The sequence below is a fragment of the Carcharodon carcharias genome, chromosome 9, assembly GCF_017639515.1.
Source record: "Carcharodon carcharias isolate sCarCar2 chromosome 9, sCarCar2.pri, whole genome shotgun sequence".
Taxonomy (NCBI): domain Eukaryota; kingdom Metazoa; phylum Chordata; class Chondrichthyes; order Lamniformes; family Lamnidae; genus Carcharodon; species Carcharodon carcharias.
The window spans coordinates 131,969,202-131,989,815 of NC_054475.1; the positions used below are offsets into that span (position 1 = coordinate 131,969,202).

The window sequence follows — 20,614 nt, forward strand, 5'->3', positions numbered from 1 at the left end:
GGCACATAGGTCCCTCTGTACTACAGCATTCTGTACTCTCAATTTAAATAATATTCTGCTTTTCCATTCTTTCTGCCAAAATGGACAACGTCATTTTCCCACATTATACTTCATCAGCCAATTTTTTGCCCATTCACTTATCCTATCTATATCCCTTTGTATCCTCCTCACAACTTGCTTTCCTACCTATCTTTGTATCATCAGCACATTTGGCTAGTTACAGTTTGGCAACATGAACATGACCCATTTATCTCAACTGTTTTCCTGTTAGTTAGCCAATCCTCTATCCATTCTAATATATCACCCCCAACATCATGAACTCTTATTTTGTTTAGTAATCTTTCATGTGGCACCTTATCAAATGTCTTTTGATACTCCAAATTCAAATACATGACATCTACTAGTTTAGCCACCCTATTTGTTATATCCTGAAAGAACTCAAATTTGTCAAATATGCTTTCCCTTTCACAAAACCATGTTGACTCTGCCCGATTGTATCATGATTTTCTTAATGTCCTGCTGCTACCCCCTTAATAATGGTTTCTAGCATTTTCCAATGGCAGATATTAGATTAAATAGCCTACAATTTCCTGCTTTGTCTCCCTCCTTTCTTGAATAGCGATCCGCTGGGACCTTTCCAGAATCTAGGGAATTTTGGAAGATTACAAACAGTGCATGCATGCATTAAAAACTGCAGCCACTTCCTTTAAGACCCTAGGATTCAAGCAATCCAGGGAACTCAAGGTCCAGGCAACTGGTCAGCCTTTAGTCCCATCAGATTTCCTAGTACTTTTTCTCTGGTGCTCATGATTTAAGTTCCTCCCACCATTTTGCCTCTTTATCTTGTGCTATTCTTGGACATTTTCTGTGTTTTCTACTGTGAAGTCAAATACAGGAAATTGTAGGCCATTTAATCTAATACAAATACTTGTTCAAATTGTCTGTCATTTCCTTGTTTCCCATTATTAATGTCCCAGTCTCACCCTCTAAGGGACTAACACTAAACTACTCTCTTCCTTTTCACATACTTGTCGAAGCTTTTACTGTGTTTTTATATATCTTGCTAGTTTTCTCCTTCTTTATTATTCTTTTAGTCATCCTCTACTGATTTCTAAATGTTTTCCAATCATTGCACATCTTGAGCGGGATTTTCCACACCCGCCTGCCCCCGGGATCTTCCGGTCTCACTGCAAGTCAATGGACTTCTGGCTGGGGCACCACCTCGCCCACGGCGGGTCCTACCCGCGATAGGGCTGGAGAATCTCAGCCCTTGTTTTTCCAATTTGATACCATCTTTAACTTCCTTAGTTAGCCACAAATTGTACATCTTCCTTGTGCGGTCCTTCTTTCTCGACGGAATATATCTTTGATTAGAGAGTTACGAAAAATCTCCTTAAATGTCTGCCCCACTGATTCTCTCCTGTCTTACATATTAACCTAGGGGTTCTCATTTGACCCAGGGCTTCCCACACTGTGGAATGCGACGCCTGCTAGGATTGCGGACTCCCAGGCAATAATGGCGGCTGTGGAGTTCAGACCAAGTTTTGACATCTGCGAGGTCCCTTTAAATGCCCATAATGTTTTCTGTCGGTGGTCATGGTTTAATTATCTGTTCTGAGGCCCAATTGCTGCTACTACCGCAGCCTGAAAAAATTGAAGGACCACCTTTTTACAGGGAAGACCCAGCAATTTTAAACACCCCACCCAGAACAACAAATATTCCCTGCAAAACAACCCTCCTCCAATCAACAACTCTCTAACCTCCACATTTCCACCCCTCCCCCACCCCACCCACCCACCCGCCTGCCACCCCAGACCCCTTCCACTATCAATTTTCATTCTGGGGTCACATGAAGTCTGAGGCATTAAAATGGGGGGGGGGGGGGGTCACATCAGGAAAAGATTTGGGAAACACTGTTTTAACCCATTTTTCCCATTCCATTTTAGCCAACTTTATCTTCATACCCTTTTAATTAATCCTGTCTCATTACATATTACCAGGTCTAAAATAGCCCGTTCTATGGTTAGTTCCAGAACATATTGTTCGAAGAAACTACCCCAAATATACTATGAACTCATCCACCTAGCTATTTCTGCCAATTTGATTCGTCCAAACTATGTGAAGACTAAAATCTCCCACAATTATTGCAGTACCTTTCTTACAAGCCCCATTATTTCTTGATTTAAACCTCTGTCCTACAGTGTAGCTACTGTCAGGGGGCCTGTAAGCCACTCCCATCTGTGACTTCTTTCCTTTGCTATTTCTTATCTCCACCCAAACTGATTCTACATTTTGATCCTCCAAACCAAGATCATTTTTCACTACTGTATTGATCTCATCCTTTATTAACAGAACCACTCCATCCCAATTTCCTTTCTTTCTGTCCTTCTGAAATGTCAAATATCCTGGAATATTCAGGTTCCAGCCATGGTCACTTTGCAACCACGGCTCTCTAATGACCATATCATACTCATATTTTTATTTGTGCTATCAATTCATGCATCTTGTTATGAGTGCTGCATGAAATCAGATAAAGAGCCTTTAATTCTAGCTTTTTACCATTTTTCCTTAATCTGACCTTATTTGCTGCTGCATTCATGTTTGTATGCTCTGTCCCTTCATGTAGCACTCTGGTTATCATTACGTACATTGCTACCCTGCACTATTGCCCCTTGTCCTTTCTCTTCAACTTGCCAAATCTCCCCTTACGTAAAACCACCCCCCGGCCCGCCCATCCATTCCCCCGCCCCGCCCAAACAACTATTTCGTTTAAAGCCCTCCCTAAAGCCCTAGTTACATGATTCACCGGCACACTGGTCCCAGCACGGTTCAGGTGAAGGCTGCCCCAACAGTGGAGCTCCCTCTTTCCCCAGTACTGGTGCCAGTGCCCCATGAATTGAAACCTATTTCTCTGACACCAGTCCTTGAGCCACTCTTTCCAGTGGCTGAGATGACAGGAATAAGGGGCCACAGATACAAAATTACATGCAAGAGATTTAGAAGAAGAGGGCGGCAGAAATTTCTTTATATGGAATTATGAGGCTGTGCTATTCAATTCTAGGCTTAATAGTTGAGGCACAGACTCTCAACCATTGAAGATTAGGATGGATGGGTGGATGGAGGAAAGTAGGATCGATGGGAATTGATGAATAAATACCAATTAGAACAACATGGAAAATAATTGCTAATTGGACCAGGTGGCCTGCATCCAAATTGTAACTTTTATCTATTCCCAATAGATCTACATGAAAGGTCAATGATATTGAAACCAAAAGAAGAATTTATAAAAGAATTAAAACAACCTTATTCATCAGACCTATATAGTAAGATGCCTTTTGGATGAAATGCTAACAAGAATCGCCTCTCAAGTGGATATTAAAGATCCCTCGGCACTAATTGACGGGCATGGCATCCTAGCTAACAGTTATCCTTCAACTACACCTCAAACAAATTGTCTGGTTATTAATCTAATTGCTATTAGTGGGATCTTGCTAAATGCAAATTGGCATTTCCTATATTAGAACAGTGACTACAATTCAACAATACTTAATTGGCTATGATACATTTAGATATTTCTGACATCATGAAGGACACTGTATGCGCTTGCTTTTTTATTTTGTATGAAGATATCATTTCAGTATTGCATTTAAAAACAAATTTTAGAAAAGCTAAGCTTCATATGGCTTGTAGAAAATATACAACTTACATCAAAATGCATTATTGGTCATTGATCTCACGTGTTTTGTACAAAGTTAAAACATTGATGGATTCAATTGATGAATGCTCTTGCAATAAGTTACCGTGTGTTATGGGCTTTTTCCCCCTTATTGAGGCCTTGATCAGTTCCATTCCAAGTAAAGAATTCCGGTAACGCTTTGCTTTAACTTCATCAAACCACTGCCCAGTAACTAACTTCCTTCTCTTTTCATCTTGAATAGATTTCTGTGCTGTCCTGAAGCAAGAGCAGAGAGGGTTTTCAAACAGTTTCAAATAGTATTCAGTTTCCTCACATTAAAGGTTACATTCTAGTGTCATAGAATCTTCTAATCAAGCAGGAAGCTTTACAAGAAGACTGGAATGGAGGAGGAAGGAGCGGAGCAAGAGTTTTGCAGGTTTGAAAGCACATTGATTATTGCACAAGTAATGGACAATCAGAAATGAAAATTCATAAGTCAACCTTGACTATCTTGATTTTAGAACTTGAAGATTTCTGTGTAATGGTACAAGTACACTGTTTACTTAGAGCATGTTTCAAGGCCACGTGCAAAGGATTGTCGTGAATAGCTCTGAGAGGGTGATCTCTGAACTGTTCATACACAAGAAACATCTTAAAATTTCACTGGCGGATGAAGCTAACCTTTTAAACAGTGCATGCAATAAATTGGATAGTATTCTGATCAGTGTTTTATTACTATATAATACATGATATTGCTGAAAGTCTTTTAAGAGATAGATTAATTTAAGGCTAACAGCCTAATTGCTATACATAGACTCAAAAGGTTAACAGCTGTTTGATCAGCAAGATTTCTGCAATATAATGTGCTAGTTGGTTTCAAGTTCAGAAGCGCCAGTATTTTAAGATTGCAGATGTCGCACTGTTAGGCAATCACCTTAATAGCTTATAATGAATCTAACAATATGCTGTTTCACTGACAGTCGTGTGTGGATTGTGCACTGTTTACAAATATTTCCAATCTGCCCTTGAAACAATGTGCGACACATTTGCAGCCAAATCTGGGGAATGCCTTAAATCACTTTTAAAAGTTATATTAGCATATTAAATGTTTTGAAGAATTCGATTACTGGGTCATAGCTGGGAAAACAGAGATAACACTTTTCTGGGACCAGCAATAGGGTGACTGAGCCAATCAAGAGCTACATTTTAATTATCTAAACTCAAATCATTTGCATTGTAATTGCTTAATAGTGGGAAACGATAAGTATAGACATTTGAATTCCCAGTAATAAAAACAAAATAACTTTACATAATCATTGCCTCAGTTACTCATTTTTTTATACTTTAAAAGAGCAAAAATAAAAGGTTGCCCAATATTTTGGGCAGAATTCTCTATATCATCAATTCAAGTCATTGATCTTTGAAATGGAACTGCTTTTGGGAGGAGTCTCTGTTGGAGAAATGAGTACAGTGTGCCAACATGACCTCTCCTTTGCTGAAATGTCAATGGACTAGTATACTTCCAAAAAGCTCAACAATCTAGTAATACATAAGGAAATGCATTGCATGATGTGGCGCTGAACCAAATTGATCAAGATGAACAAACAGCAGTGAAACACACCTACGTAACATCAGGTGAAAAGTTTTAGTTAGAAAGAAAGCTTGTTGCTGCATCTCAATACGCTAAGATTTTTAAGTTCTATTTTTTTAAGACTATTTCTGTGTATCTGAAGTTGGCAATGGATTTATTAGAATTTAGGAAATTGAGCATGAAAAGCTAAGGAAGAGCTTGTGATGAATTAAGATGATGACGAAAACAAAAAGGTTTTGGCCTGCAGCAATTCTATGTTTCAATGGGAGGATTTTCAGATACACATTCTTTAGAGCCCCTAGTAATATCTTAAGGATGGCATGCATACACCCACATGTTGGCATGAGAGCTACATTACAACATGGAACAATTATCAACACAGATCAAGTTCCAGCTGCTAAGTGAATGAAGATTGATAAACAAGGGTCTCACCTGATTCGCTCACTGTCTCTTTCCTTGAGTTCAGAATCCCTCTGAATTACTTTCAAGACTGCCTGATATTCATCCTCTGTCAGGAAACTGAGGTCCAGGTAACTATCCATCACTCCCTTCATTCCGTTCTTTAGTAGCACAGAGTGGGCGTGGGGAGTTAGGGGAGGTGGTGATACAGAAAGCACAAAGCACTGCTACTACTACTGGATTCACAAGCAAAATTCAACCCAATCCTCTGTGATCAGAGTTTGCTGCACAAGCAATTGGATAATAAATCCCAGCAATAGTTCTCCAAAAGGTATCAATTTCTCTTAGTAGGTTTTGGTTGCAGGATTAGTATCAAAGCATCCATATCCAGGAGTTGTCAGGTTTTGCTTCAGATGAAAGAGCCTTCAATAAAAACCTCAGTGTATTTCCACATGAGCATGCATGCATCTGTAAATGGTGCACAAAAGATTATGTTCATCAACAGCTTCAGAGAAAATATATATAAAAGCACCTGCAACAAGAAAAAGATTACAGTCACAACATTAATATATTAGACATGTACATCATGCCTAAGAAATCGCAACAATTAATATTTTCACTGCACCTTTAATATAATGAAACATTCCAACTCCTACAAACATACATTTTGACATAGGGATTACAAGCAGTAGGCCACTCGGCCCCTTGAGCCTGCTCTGCCATTCAATAAGATCATGGCAGATCTGTAACCTCATGTAACCTCAATTTCACATTCCTGCCTACCCCGATAACCTTTCACCCTTCGTTAATCAAGAATCTATCTAGCTCTGCCTTAAAAATATTCAGACTCTGTTTCTACCACCTTTTGAGGACAGGAGTTCCAAAGACTCACAACCCTCAGAAAAAATTTCTCGTCAGCCCTGTCTTAAATGAGCGACCCCTTATTTTTAAAACAGTGACCGCTAGTTCTTGATTCTCCCACAAGAGGAAACATCCTCTGCACATCCACCCTGTGGATCTTAAAGGTTTCAATTAAGTTGCCTCTTACCCTTCTAAACTCTAGTGGATACAAGCCTAACCTGTACAGCCTTTCCTCATAAAACAACCCACCCATTCCTGGTATTAGTCTTGTAGACCTTCTCTGAACTGCTTCTAAAGCATTTACATCTTTTCTTAAATAAGGAGACCAGTACTGTACACAATACTCCAGATGCAGTCTCACCAGTGCCCCGTACAATTGAAGCATAACCGCTCTACTTTTGTAATCAATTCCCCACACAATAAGTTATAACATTCTATTAGCTTTCCTAATTACCTGCTATACTTGCATACTAACCTTTGTGATTCATGCACTGGGACACACAGATCCCTCTGAATCTCAGAGCTCTGCAATCTCTCACCACTTAGATAATAAGCTTCTTTTTAATTTTTCCTGCCAAAATGAACGATTTCACATTTACCCACGTTTTTCACCATTTGCCAGATTTACTTATGTCACTTTGTAGCCTTCTTACATCCTCTTCTCAATTTACTTTCCAATCTATCTTTGTGTCGTCAGCAAATTTAGCAACCATTCCTTCAGTCCCTTCATCCAAGTCATTTATATAAATTGTAAAAAGTTGAGGCCTCAGCACTGATCCCTGTGGCACACTGCGTGTCATATCCTGCTGCCCAGAGAAAGACCCATTTATCTCTACTCTCTGCTTCCTGTTAGCTAGCCAATCTCCTATCCATGCAAATATGTTACCCCCTACGCCATGAGCTTTCATTTTCTGCAATAACCTTTGATGTGCCACTTTATCAAATGCCTTCTGGAAATCTAAGTTCAGTACATCCACTGGTTCCCCTTTATCCACAGCACACGTGACTCCTCCAAAGAACTCCAATAAATTGGTTAAACATAACTTCCCTTTTACAAAACCATGTTGACTCTGCCTAATTGCCTTGAATCTTTCTAAGTGTCCTGCTATAACATCTTTAATAACAGCTTCTAATATTTTCCCTATGACAAATGTTAGGTTAACTGGCCTATAGTTTCCTGCTTTTTGTCTCCCTCCCTTTTTGAATAAAGGAACTATATTAGCTATTTTCCAATCTAATGGAACCTTCCCCGAAAATAGGGAATTTTAGAAAATTAAAACCAGTGTATCAACTATTTCACTAGCCACTTCTTTCAAGGCCTTAAGGAGAAGTCCATCCAAACCTGAGGCAGGATCTTCCGGTCAGCGAGCAGGGACAGGGCCCGCTCGCCAACGCGTATAAATGATGCAGGATGATGTCAGGTGGAACTCCTGACGTCACCCCATGTCATTTCCATTTTCAAATCGGTGGGGGCACAGCAGAGTCAGCTGTGCACCCACTGACCTCTCAACAGCCTATTGAGGCCATTGAAAAACTAATTAAAGTCATTAACGGACCTGCCCGTCTAACCTTAAGGTTGGCGGGCAGGCCGTGAGCACTGACGGGCTTTGGAAAAAGCATGAAACCTCATCCACGAGTGGGGTGAGGTTTCATGAGGGTATTTAAATTTTTAATAAAGATTTCAATATAAGTTATGGATATGTCCCAACTCACATGACAGTGTCACATGAGGGGACATGTCAGGGAAATTTTTCTATCATTTGTATTACAAATATTAATTTGGAGCCGATCTATCTGAGGCAGCAGTTAGCCTCAGGGAGATGAGTCCGCTCCTTCACGTGCATGCACGAAAGAGCACACTCCTGGCTGAGGGAACCCCCCCCCCCTCACCGCACAGGGAGCACATAACACTTCCTGGCAGATGTCACGCCCCCAAACGGGGGCGCCAATCAGAGACGCACCCGCCCGTGCCCACACTTCCACACACACACACCCCCCCCCCCTCCAACCAAACAGGAAAAGTTTTCCCCTGGGGACTTGTCAGTCCACAGCCCCAACAAATTGCTCAATAACACTCCCCTGGTGCTTGTAATTTTCTGAGTTCCTCCCTCCCTTCTATTTCCTGATTAACAGCTATTTCCTGGACGTTACTTGTGTCCTCCATAGTGAAACCGAAGCAAAATGGCCATTTAATTCATCCGCCATCTCCCTACTTTCCATTATCAATTCCGCAGACGCACTCTCTATAGGACCAAGGCGCACTTTGTTAACACTTTTATTTAATTACCTATAGAAATTCTTACTATCCGTCTTCATATTACTAGCTAGCCTTCTCTCACTCTAATTTTTCCCTCCTTATTAATCCCATTGAATACACCTGCCAGCTGAATATGACAGGCAACTTTAAAAACAAGGAACTCTTAGCACATAGGTTAATTTCCCCTGGTCTTTCCTGAATAAATCAACAGCTCTTCCCAGCAAGACAATGAATAGAATGGAGAAATACTTTACAAGTCTCCAATAGTAAAATCAGGCATAATATGTTGGTCTTAATGAATGAAGATCCCACTGATCATAGGAAGTTTTTAATAATCCAGTAAACATTGCAGGGTCACATATCACATCAGGAAGGGCAGAGAATCTTTGGTCACTGCTTGATGATTTTACACTTTCTTGGCTCTACGTAATTTGATAAAATAGACAAGATTTGAAATTCAATACTCCCATGGTTACCAATTAGCTGGCACTGAACACAAGAGGACAATGGGACAAGCATCTAATTCCAAGCCCAGTTGTTAAGGAAAACAAGTGCTTTTTGCATTGGTGGTGGAAGGAAAGGGAATTAAAGAAAAGTAAAGAAATTAAGTCAAAACTGCATTGAATTTGAAGTGCCTTATCAAGATAAAACAGTCGCTATTCACATACACTGAGTAAAAGAGGGCCATTACGGGGGTTTTTGGAGTCACTTGAATTTTTATCCTCCACCTGAATTTACTTCGGTTGTGAAGTTGGCAGGCTACCAAGCCTCTTGTCATAATGATGCTTTGCAAAGTCCACTGGGTACAAAGTATAACCGGATCAGATTCGTCCTCCATCCTGGAGGAGAAGGAATAGGGAACGGGTTGGACGGCTGGAACAACAACAGTATTAGTAATAGGCCCATACTATTATTTCATTGTCTAATCAGTTTGGCAAATGTTCTCAGCCACTTTCCAGAAATCAACTTTAAACCCTCAGCACCACAGCTGTTTATGAGGAAAGCTGAAGCCCCAGCATCAGCTCCGAAAGCGTGGGGTGACCCCGCTTTGTTCGGCGGCAGGACCCAGGGAGACATATGCCCAGAAGTGGCCAGCTAAGTGGCCATCTGCCATCTCTTAAGGATGGCAGGCCACCCCCAAGAGCTGCCAGCCCAGTCAGAATGCTGGCAGCTCAGCAGAGCCACCACTAGCAGTGGCTGTTGCCGAGGCTGCATCTGCAAGCTGAGAATCCATGACCATGCACCCTCAAAGACAGATAAGTGGGGTTTGGGGATGCCAGGGCCAGGCAAACAGCAACCCCCCCACCCCCAACGTGATTAAGGGAGAGAGTCCACTGGAGGCAGGCAGTGCTGTCATTGCGGGGATGGCCATTGCCGCTAGGGAACATTAAATGACCAAAAAAGGAGATCCCTCCAGGAGGTGTGCTGGGGGACCACCAGGTTTCACTAGATGGTCTCTCTACAGAGCAGCAGCCCTTACGCTGCTGGTAAAATAACTCTTTCAAGTACAAACACGTTTCCATCTGTTCCTATTCAGATGAAATTACATTGTTTCATAATTTGCAATGGTGAGATTTGAACTCTTGATCTTGGGATTACAAGCCCAGTACCATAACCACTTGGCTATTTAGGCCAAGCGCTGCTGGTAAAGTAACTCTTTCGAGTACAAACCCGTTTCCATCTGTTTCAGATGAAGTTACATTGTTTCATAGTTTGCCATTGTGAGATTTGAACTCTCGATTTTGGGGTTACAAACCCAGTACCATAACCACTTGGCTATTTAGGCCAAGCAAATTTTGTACTAGGTGTAACTCTTTCAAGTACAAACATGTTTCCATCTGTTTCAGATGAAGTTACATTGTTTCATAGTTTGCCATTGTGAGATTTGAACTCTTGATCTTGGGGTTACAAACCCAGTACCATAACTACTTGGCTATTTAGGCCAAGCCAAACTGTAACTCTTTCGAGTACAAACATGTTTCCATCTGTTCCTATTCAGATGAAGTTACATTGTTTGCCATTGTGAGATATGAACTCTTGATCTTAGGGTTACAAACCCAGTACCATAACCACTTGGCTATTTAGGCCAAGCGCTGCTGGTAAAGTAACTCTTTCGAGTACAAACCCGTTTCCATCTGTTTCAGATGAAGTTACATTGTTTCATAGTTTGCCATTGTGAGATTTGAACTCTTGCTTTTGGGGTTACAAACCCAGTACCATAACCACTTGGCTATTTAGGCCAAGTTGTTATAACCACTTGGCTATTTAGGCCAAGCATTAAGAGGATGTAACTCTTTCGAGTACAAACCCATTTCCATCTGTTTCAGATGAAGTCACATTGTTCCATAGTTTGCCATTGTGAGATTTGAACTCTCGATTTTGGGGTTACAAACCCAGTACCATAACCACTTGGCTATTTAGGCCAAGCGCTGCTGGTAAAGTATCCACAGAGGCTGGAAGAGATCCTTAATTGGCTATTTAATTGGCTCAATTGGGCTCCCAGCCTGGGGCCATTCTGCTAGCTTTCCCACTGCTGGCAAAATTACATGATGGCAGGGAGATGCCAGACATGCTTCCCCATGCCATTTTGCCAGCCTTCCCATCTCCAAGCCCATCACCCAAGGGGCTGTTAAAATTCCAGCCAATATTTTTTTAAATCCGCAAAATTATCCAATGTCCGATCAATTCCTGAATAATTACTTGTTATTGTATTATGACCAAATCCTCAATGATAAAGTTGTTCATGATGAACTGAATAATGCTTAGTTTACATATTCAGAGGAATAGTGCACTGTGCACAAGTTTGAGGTTTCTTTAAAAAAATTACAGGAAAAACCATCATTCTGATAGATATTAAAATGATCCTGAATTGAAAGTGACAAAATTGTATGAGTGATAAGTACTACACCTTTTCTATTTTTTTTGCATACAGCTTTTAGTAAAGCAGTGAGGCAGGGTGACCAGAAAGCAGAACTGCACACAAACCAGCTTTCAGTTTTTAACCAGCTATTAGAAAAACAAAGAGTACTTCCCTCATTGTGATTAATAGTATGTGTGCATGAAAAAGGTATAATAGTTAAGGAATAGATTCCAGAGCTGAAGAGTTTGATTAATTCCTGGAACAAACATTAGTATTGTATTGTAGTACCAGCTGTAGGTAAACCTATGTGTTGCATCACAAATAAATAAGTCCCTGCACGCAATACAAGGAATCAGCTCTACATTTTTTCAATCCATCTGCATGCCTGAACTTGATACTCTGAAGACCCATAGCCTTCCAAATGAGAAAATTGCTAACAGCACAGCATTTTTTAAAAAGCGAAATTAAAAAAAAAATTTTTTTTTTTAATATATATTTGATTTGAGTGTTTTATGAAGTCATTTTTATTTATGGAAATTTATTTTTCTTATGGCTGTATGAGTTGCTTAGCAAACAATAGCTGGCATCAGCCCACAGGCAGGAAGATAGAGCAGCCACACCCAATCGGCCAAAAGGGACAAAAGAAAGAGATTCAGCCCATTCTGAGCCATCTCTCTTTGCAAGACTCCCCGACTCTGCACCCATACCCTTCCCCCCCATCCCCCCAATCCTCGTATCCCCCCTCAAGCCTAAGAGGCATATCCAAGCTCATTGCACTTAACTGCATAAACTGTTAAATCATGGATAGTAGAATTCATTGTTTCTCCCTGTCATTTATGAACAAGTTGTCCTCTATCCAAAGAGTAGGCTCACAGACTTATGATATCCAACATATGGGGGCTTGTGCCAAATTTGGGAGAGCTGTCTCAGACTAGTCGAGCAATAGCCGGACAGTCATACTCACGGAATCATACCTTATAGATCATGTCCCAGGTACCATCACCACCATCCCTGGGTATGCCCTGTCCCACCAGCAGGACAGACCCAACAGAGATGGCAACACAGTGGTATACAGTCAGGAAGGAGTTGTCCTGGGAGCCCACAACATCAACTCTGGACCTCATGAAGTCTCATGGCTTCAGGTCAAACATGGGCAAGGGAACCTCCTGATTACCTCGTACCCAGCCCCACACCCCCACCCCACCCCCCATCAGCTGATGAATCAATAATCCTCCATGTTGAACACCACTTGGAGGAAGCATTGAGGGTGGCAAGGGCACAGAATGTATTCTGCGAGGGGGGACTTCAATGTTCATCAGCGAGAGTGGCTCAGTAACAACACCACAGACCGAGCTGGCCAAGTCCTAAATGACATAGCTGCTAGACTGGGTCTATGGCAGGTGGGGAGGGAACCAACAAGAGGAAAAAACATACTTGACCTCATCCTCACCAACCTGCCTGCCACAAATGCATCTGTCCATGACAGTATCAGTAGGTCCTTGTGGAGGCGAAGTCCTGTCTTCATATTGAGGATACCCTCCATTGTATGGCACTACCACCATGCTAAATGGGATAGATTTCTAACAGATCTAGCAACGCAAGACTGGGCATCCATGAGGCACTCATCAGCAGCAGAATTGTACTCAAACACAATCTGTAACCTCATGGCCTGGCATATCCCTACTCTACCATTACCACCAAGCCAGACAATCAACCCTTGTTCAAAGAGGAGAGCTGGAGGGCATGCCAGGAGCAGCACCTGGCGTACCTAAAATAAGGTATCAACTTGAAGCTACAACACAGGACTAATTGCGTGCCAAACAGCATAAGCAGCAAGTGATAGACAGAGCTAAGCGATCCCACAACCAATGGATCAGATCTAAGCTCTGCAGTCCTGCCACGTCTAGCCATGAATGGTGGTGGACAATTAAACAACTCACAGGAGGAGGCTCCATGAATATCTCCATCCTCAATGACGGAGGAGCCCAGCACAGCAGTGCAAAAGGCTGAATCATTAACAACCTTCAGTCAGAAGTGCCGAGTGGATGATCCATCTCGGCCTCCAGAGGTCCCAAGCATCACAGATGCCAGTCTTCAGCCAATTCAATTCGCTCCATGTGATATCAAGAAACAGCTGAAGGCACTGGATACTGCAAAGGCTACGGGCCCTGACAATATTCCAGCAATAGTACTGAGAACATGTGCTCCAGAACTTGCCGTTCTGGCAAAAAGCAGGACAAATTCAACCCACCCATCAGTCCACTCTCCAACATCGGCAAAGTAATGGAAGGGGGTCATCAACAATGCTATCAAGTGGCACTTGCTTAGCAAAAATTTGCTCACTGATGCTCAGTTTGGGTTCCGCTAGAGGCACTCAGCTTCTGACCTCATTGCAGCCTTGGTTCAAACATGAACAAAAGAGCTGAACTCCAGAGGTGAGGTGAGAGTGACTGCCCTCGACATCAAGGCAGCATTTGACCAAGTGTGGCATCAAGGAGCCCTAGCAAAACTGAAGTCAATAGGAATCGGGGGGAAAACTCTCCGCTGGTTGGAGTCATACCTAGCACAAAGGAAAATGGTTGCGGTTGTTGGAGGTCAATCACCTCAACTCCAGGACATCACTGCAGGAGTTCTCAGGGTAGAATTCTTGGCCCAACCATCTTCAGCTGCTTCAAATGACCTTCCTTCCTATATAAAAGGTCAGAAGTGGGGATGTTTGCTGATGATTGCACAATGTTCAGCACCAGCTGCAACTCCTCAGATACTGAAGCAGTCCATATCCAAATGCAGCAAGACCTGGACAAGATCCAAGCTTGGGCTAACAAGTGGCAAGTAACATTCACACCACACAAGTGCCAGGTAATGACCATCTCCAACAAGAGTATCTAACCATCACCCCGGGACATTCAATGGCATTAACATTGTTGATTCCCTCACTATCAACATCATGGGTGCTACCATTGACACGGAACTGAACTGGACTAGCCATATACATACTGTGGCAACAAGAGCAGGTCAGAGGCTAGGTATCCTGTGGCAACTAACTCAACTCCTGACTCCCCAGAGTCTGTCCACCATCTACAAGGCACGAGTCAGGAGTGTGTGATGGAATACTCCCCACTTGCCTGGATGAGTGCAACTCCAACAACACTCAAGAAGCTTGACACCATCCAGGACAAAGCAGCCCACTTGATTGGCACCCCATCCACAAACATTCACTCCCTCCACCACTGAAACAATGGCAGCAGTGTGTACTATCTATAAGATGCATTGCAGAAACTCACCAAAGGCTCCTTGGGCAGCACCTTCCAAACCCACAACCACCACCATCTAGAAGGACAAGGGCAGCAGACACATGGGAACACCACCACCTGGAAGTTCCCCTCCAAGCCACTCCCCATCCTGACTTGGAAATATATCACTGTTCGCTAGTTCAAAATCCTGGAACACCCTCCCTAACAGCACTATGAGTGTTCCTACACCACATGGAAACAGCGGTTCAAGAAGGTAGCTCACCACCACCTTCTCAAGGGCAATTAGGGATTGGCAACAAAAGCTGGCCTAGCCAGTGACACCCACATCCCGTGAATGAATTTTAAAAATTCCTTAAATTTTTATCCAGGATAGATCCATTCAGCAGCTATTCAATCTTCAATTTGTACTTTTGCTAAACATTATGGTATAAGAGGAAGGCAGCCCAGAAAATGTTTATTTTCGTTTCTATTAAGTAAATAGAAGGAAGATTTAGATCTCCATTCCCGTGCCCACTGCTAGGATTCGAACGGAGGAACCAGATCAATCTTAATAAAAGTAGCAAAGCTAGAGGAAGCGTACATGAAAGTGCTTATAATGAATACAGTTTGCTTCAGCTCATATTATAGTTCCAATTACAACAAAATCTTTAATTATCTAAAGTGACACTTCCACTAAAGGTATACAGAAGCAGGAAATACATTTGTACATGTAGGAGGGGCACAAGATGCATGATAAGGAAGAGGTCTGAAGGCAGCTATTAACTGTAGCAAAGTCAAGCAATTCAACAAATCTTAGCAATTGGAGATTACCAAGTCGCTAAACTCAAAATAAGAAAATGAGTGAGGAATCAAATAACTCCAATTTGACCTCATGGACTTTGGTTTCCAAGCCAACACTGGTACATTGCATATGATTTATTAAGCTTCATTCTCGGTTTTTAATCTTTAGTGAAAATCCAATTACTCGTTCATTCAATGCCAAGGTCTTGATGAAACACTGCTTATGGGCAACACAGGAAGCGTGAAACCAGAAGTCTGGCTTAGGTTAAGAACAATGTGGTAGGGCATAGCATGTTTCCCTTCGCAAAGGGAATCAATGACTCCCAATGGATTTTACAGCCTTTTTTCCTCTTGTTCCAACCCATAGATTTAAATCATTGTTACTGAAAGGGAAAGGAAATGCAAGAAAGGTGTTTTACCAATATTGTTTATTTTCTCCTCTTGCCCTCAGCTATTGAAGTGAGAATTGGAGAGCACGCAGATTACTTTCTAATCAATGGACAATTCATTTTTAAGAAAAACAATATTTAAGACCTACAATGTCGAGCAAATGTATGGCAAGGACAGCACCCTCACTAATGTCATCTCAGCATGTCTGAGAGCTTTTTTCCTTAAAGATCAAGCAACATAGTCATTTGGAAGCCAAATATTTTACCTTGCCAAAAGAATTGAGTTGAATGCGAAGCTTAGAAGCTTATGGTAGGCCTTTGAGCTGCCTCACATAGAAATTGTATAATTGAGCGGTTTGTCCGGATACGTCATGTGACTGATATGATGCAGACAGGACATATGCAACCCAAACAAGGGAAGGATGGCACAGTCCCTTCCACAAAGGGAATTAGTAAGCTAGTTGGATTTTTACAACAATTGGGCAATTTTTATGATCATTTCCCCCATCCTCAACTTCTGATGTGAGCCACAAATTACAAGATTTGTTAGTTTCAATTTCGCAAATTACCATGAACAAGGTTAACTTGTGACTCAGGATTGCCTTTCCAGAGCCATAAATCATTACACTATTGCAGCCATGGAAGACATCCTGAGCCGTTAAGAGTTCAGATATTATCCAAATAAAATTAGAGTCAGCTGGTTTGTAATCAAAGGAGCTGGCCTAATTTCAAAGTTCATTCTCAAACACAAGGAAAAGATATTGTGAAGAGTTAACCAGCTCGGCTCTGTGCCAGGAAGGGGTGAAGGAAAAAACAAAGACTAAAAATTGGATAAAGCCCAGGGAGATGGAGGTGTGGGGTAACGCCAGTAAACTAGAAACCCAGAGGCCCAGGCTGAGACACTGGGGACACAAGTTCAAATCCCACCATGTGAGCTGGTGGAATTTAAATTCAATTTAAAAAATCTGGAATTATAAATCTAATCTCAGTAATAGCCATGACAACTATTATCAATTGTTGCAAAAACCAACTGGTTCACTAATGTTCTTTAGGGAAGAAAATCTGACGTCCTTACCTGGTCCAGCCTACCTGAGACTCCAAAACAAAAACAGTGTGGTTGACTCTTAAATGGCCTAACAAGCCACTTATTCAAGGACAATTAGGGGTGGACAGAAAATGGTGGGCTTGCTAGCAATGCCCACATTCTATGAAAGAATAAAGAAAAATGTCAGTGAGGATTGCAATGTGCATTTACCCTGCACCATGGAAGCGATGCAGGAATCATTCTGGACCATCTTGTGTAGTAGCTTTTTATGTGACTCCTTATTGAATGTATTTTGGAAATCCAAATAAAGGGTTCCCCTTTATCCGCCCTGCTTGTTACCTCCTCGAAGAACACTAATAAATCTGTCAAACATGATTTCCTTTTCATAAAACTACGTTGATGCTACTTGATTGTATTAGGATTTTCTAAATGTCCTGCTCCAATAGATTCCAGCATTTTCCCCAATGACAGATGTTAGGCAAACTGGCCTATAGCTAACTGCTTACAGAATTACCTGGCAAAACTCAGCAGGTCTGGCAGCATCGGCGGAGAAGAAAAGAGTTGACGTTTCGAGTCCTCATGACCCTTCGACAGAACTTCTGTCGAAGGGTCATGAGCACTCGAAATGTCAACTCTTTTCTTCTCCGCCGATGCTGCCAGACCTGCTGAGTTTTGCCAGGTAATTCTGTTTTTGTTTTGGATTTCCAGCATCCGCAGTTTTTTGTTTTTATAGCTAACTGCTTTCTGTTTCCTTCCTTTCTTGAACAGAGGTGTTGAATTTGAAGTTTTCCAATCCACAATCTAGGGAATTTTGGAAAATTACAACCAATGCATCCATTATCTCTGCAGCCTCTTCTCTAAAGGATGCAGGATTTTGTCCCAGAGAATACTGTGATGTTCTGTAACAGAGGGATGGAAAGGTGGGAAAGTTTGAAGCAACATTGATCTGAGCAACTGGAACCTGATGAGACACTTACAGGTAGCCTGCCCGGAGCAACGACATTCCAGATGTCTCCTCCCCCTCTTCTCTACCTGGGGTAGTTGACGAACTCCTGGCGGCATGGTTACACCTTTTTGATTACCAAGTTGTGAAGAATGTAAGACTACCATGAATCAGAAGAAACATGCCAGTGAGTACTGTAGGGCACCACTCCCCCAAGTGGTTCATGTAGCAGAATCAGTTGCAGGACGCTGATGGACTGCTCCATGACAGCCGTCATTATGGGATCACTGACGAATGTGTACAGTAATCGAGTAGCAGAGGGAAATAATTAACCATTTATCAACAGGCAGCCTTTGTAGCTGAGCACCACCCTCTGGTTTTATGTGATAACCCGAAGATGTTGGGAAGAGCAGATTGGCAGAAAATGAAAACATCATGACTCCTTCAAGGATATGGGTACTCACAAACATGATGATCTGTGCATGGTTGCACACCAACTCCACATTCAGGGAGTGGTCCCTTTGTGGTTTCAGTACATCTCCCCATTGAGATTTGGCACCCGCAGAGCCACATGTGTGTAACTGACAGCTTCCTGGACAATGAGGAAGCCCACTACCAGGTCAAAGCAACATGCCCAGTCCTCTTGCTTCTCTCTCCTTAGCGAAGACAACGAAGCTCCTCCTTTGTTCAGGGCCTTGCTGCTCTCCCTGTTGCAGGGATGCGAGGTAAACTGTGATATGTTTCTGATGTCACAGTTCTAGCCTGGAAGGATGCACTGACGTACAAATCGAGGGTCATGGTGATCTTGACGGCCACTGGCAGCGCCATTCTTACCTTGCGCTGCTGCAGGTTGTCTCATTCCAGAAAGTGACAGTTCTGTGGCCACCTCTTTGGAGAAGCATAACCACTTCTGACACTGCACCTGGCAGACTTGCAGGTAGATAAAATGGTCTCTAGAAACCCTAGTTAGAGACTCCCTCCTCCTCCCTCCCTTCCCCTCTCCATCTCCATATCATAGCTCCCAAGACTCAGAGCATGTTTTCTGCTCAGAGACCATACAACTTCTTCCAAAGCTCCAGCACAACTGACTGAAAGAAATTCAGTCAACTCCCCCGACACAGTACATCCACTAATTCTGCAACAGCAAAAGAAAGTCAAAAAACACCTCATCTGAAGGTTGCATGTCGAGGTCTTCAAATAGCTGGTGGGGTGAGTATGGCTTTTTTTTTAAATTCAAAATGGCAGATCATGCACAAAATCAGCTTTAGACGCCGAGTGGCATCATGATCTGCTTGCTCTGCATGCTTCTGGCACACACATGGGATACTCATTCTAATGCCCTTTAAAACATGTCAATTAGTGTAGGCTGTGCCAGAAGTCATCAGGAGTGGAACCTCTGCCATTTTTTCTCCCACACTGTTGAGACCTTGGTATTGCAGAGCAAACTCTGACAGCCAGGAATTCAAGTAGCCAATTCTCTGGAAGTTTACTGTTTAGGAGGTCAGATAAGGATAGGCTTAAGTCAGGCCAAGATGTTCCCCTCACCAGCCACCCCCCCATCCCCACTGTTAAACAGCTTGTCCGTACATTCTGTTGAAACTTACATGAATATAGGCATGCTACCAGGGTGCACCCAGCTCCCATAAGCTGGCAAATAAATCAATGAGTTCTGGAAGGGAGGGGGAAAAAAAAAGGAAAATAAAGAGGGGTTGGAAGATCAAATCCCACATCGCCTTTATGGCAAAATAATAACACTTCACATTTGCATTTTGTGAAAATCATTGTGCCATTATATCTTGTAACAACAGAAATCACTTTTTAAAATGGAAATACATTTCCCTGTTACAAAGTTATATCAAGAGCAGCAGTTTCAGAATGCAGGCACTGTTGCAGAAAACAAGAGAGTACATATGAAGGTGGTGTTAAGTTCTAAAATTAAACTGTATTGAACGTAATGCAGTGTTCTGACATGTGACTGCATTGCATACACCCTTCCTTCATAAGCATTTTTCAGATTAGGTTGTTCCTAGTACAAAGACAGAACAGTAATATAGTGGTAATGTTACTGGACTAGTAATCCAGAGGCCTGGACAAATTCTCTGAAGACACAAGTTCTAATGCTACCATAGCAGCCAAGGGAATTTAATTACTAAATCTGGAATAAAAAGCTAGTCTCTAATGATGATCATAAAAATACCAGATCATTGTAAACCCCCACCTAGTTCACTAATGTCTTTGCAGGAAGGAAATCTGCCATCCTTGCCTGGTCTGGCCTACCTGTGACTCCAGGCCCATAGCAATGTGGTTGCCCCCTGGAATGGATTAGCAAGCCATTCAGTTGTATCAAATTGACACAGCAAGGTTTAAGAAGAATAAAACCAGACAGACCACCTGGCATCAACCTAGGCACCAGATATGACAATAGCACATTCTGCCTAGTTGACCTTTTATGATCCTCCTCACTGAAATCTGGGTATTTGTACCACAGACAAATCAAACAACAGTCTGAACTAGTTCAAATCATACCTTCCAGCCAATATCCCATTCTCCTCCATCAC

The 20,614-nt window shown here is 42.1% G+C and overlaps 1 protein-coding gene across 5 annotated transcripts in view; it reads right to left on the reverse strand.

Moving 5' to 3' along the window:
• The window catches only part of LOC121282055 (synaptotagmin-like protein 2), a 128,931-nt gene that overhangs the window by 90,852 nt on the left and 17,465 nt on the right, over nucleotides 1-20,614 (reverse strand). For 4 of the 5 annotated variants that reach the window (XM_041195449.1, XM_041195453.1, XM_041195452.1 and 1 more), the window contains exons 2-3: nucleotides 5,701-6,135; nucleotides 3,802-3,953 (exon numbers count right to left, since the gene is read on the reverse strand). In XM_041195449.1, the coding sequence (XP_041051383.1) occupies nucleotides 3,802-3,953; nucleotides 5,701-5,822 (274 nt within the window). In that variant the 5' untranslated portion in view covers nucleotides 5,823-6,135. Of the gene's footprint in view, nucleotides 1-3,801; nucleotides 3,954-5,700; nucleotides 6,200-20,614 lie in introns of all 5 variants that reach the window. The other variant, XM_041195450.1, reaches the window with a different exon arrangement.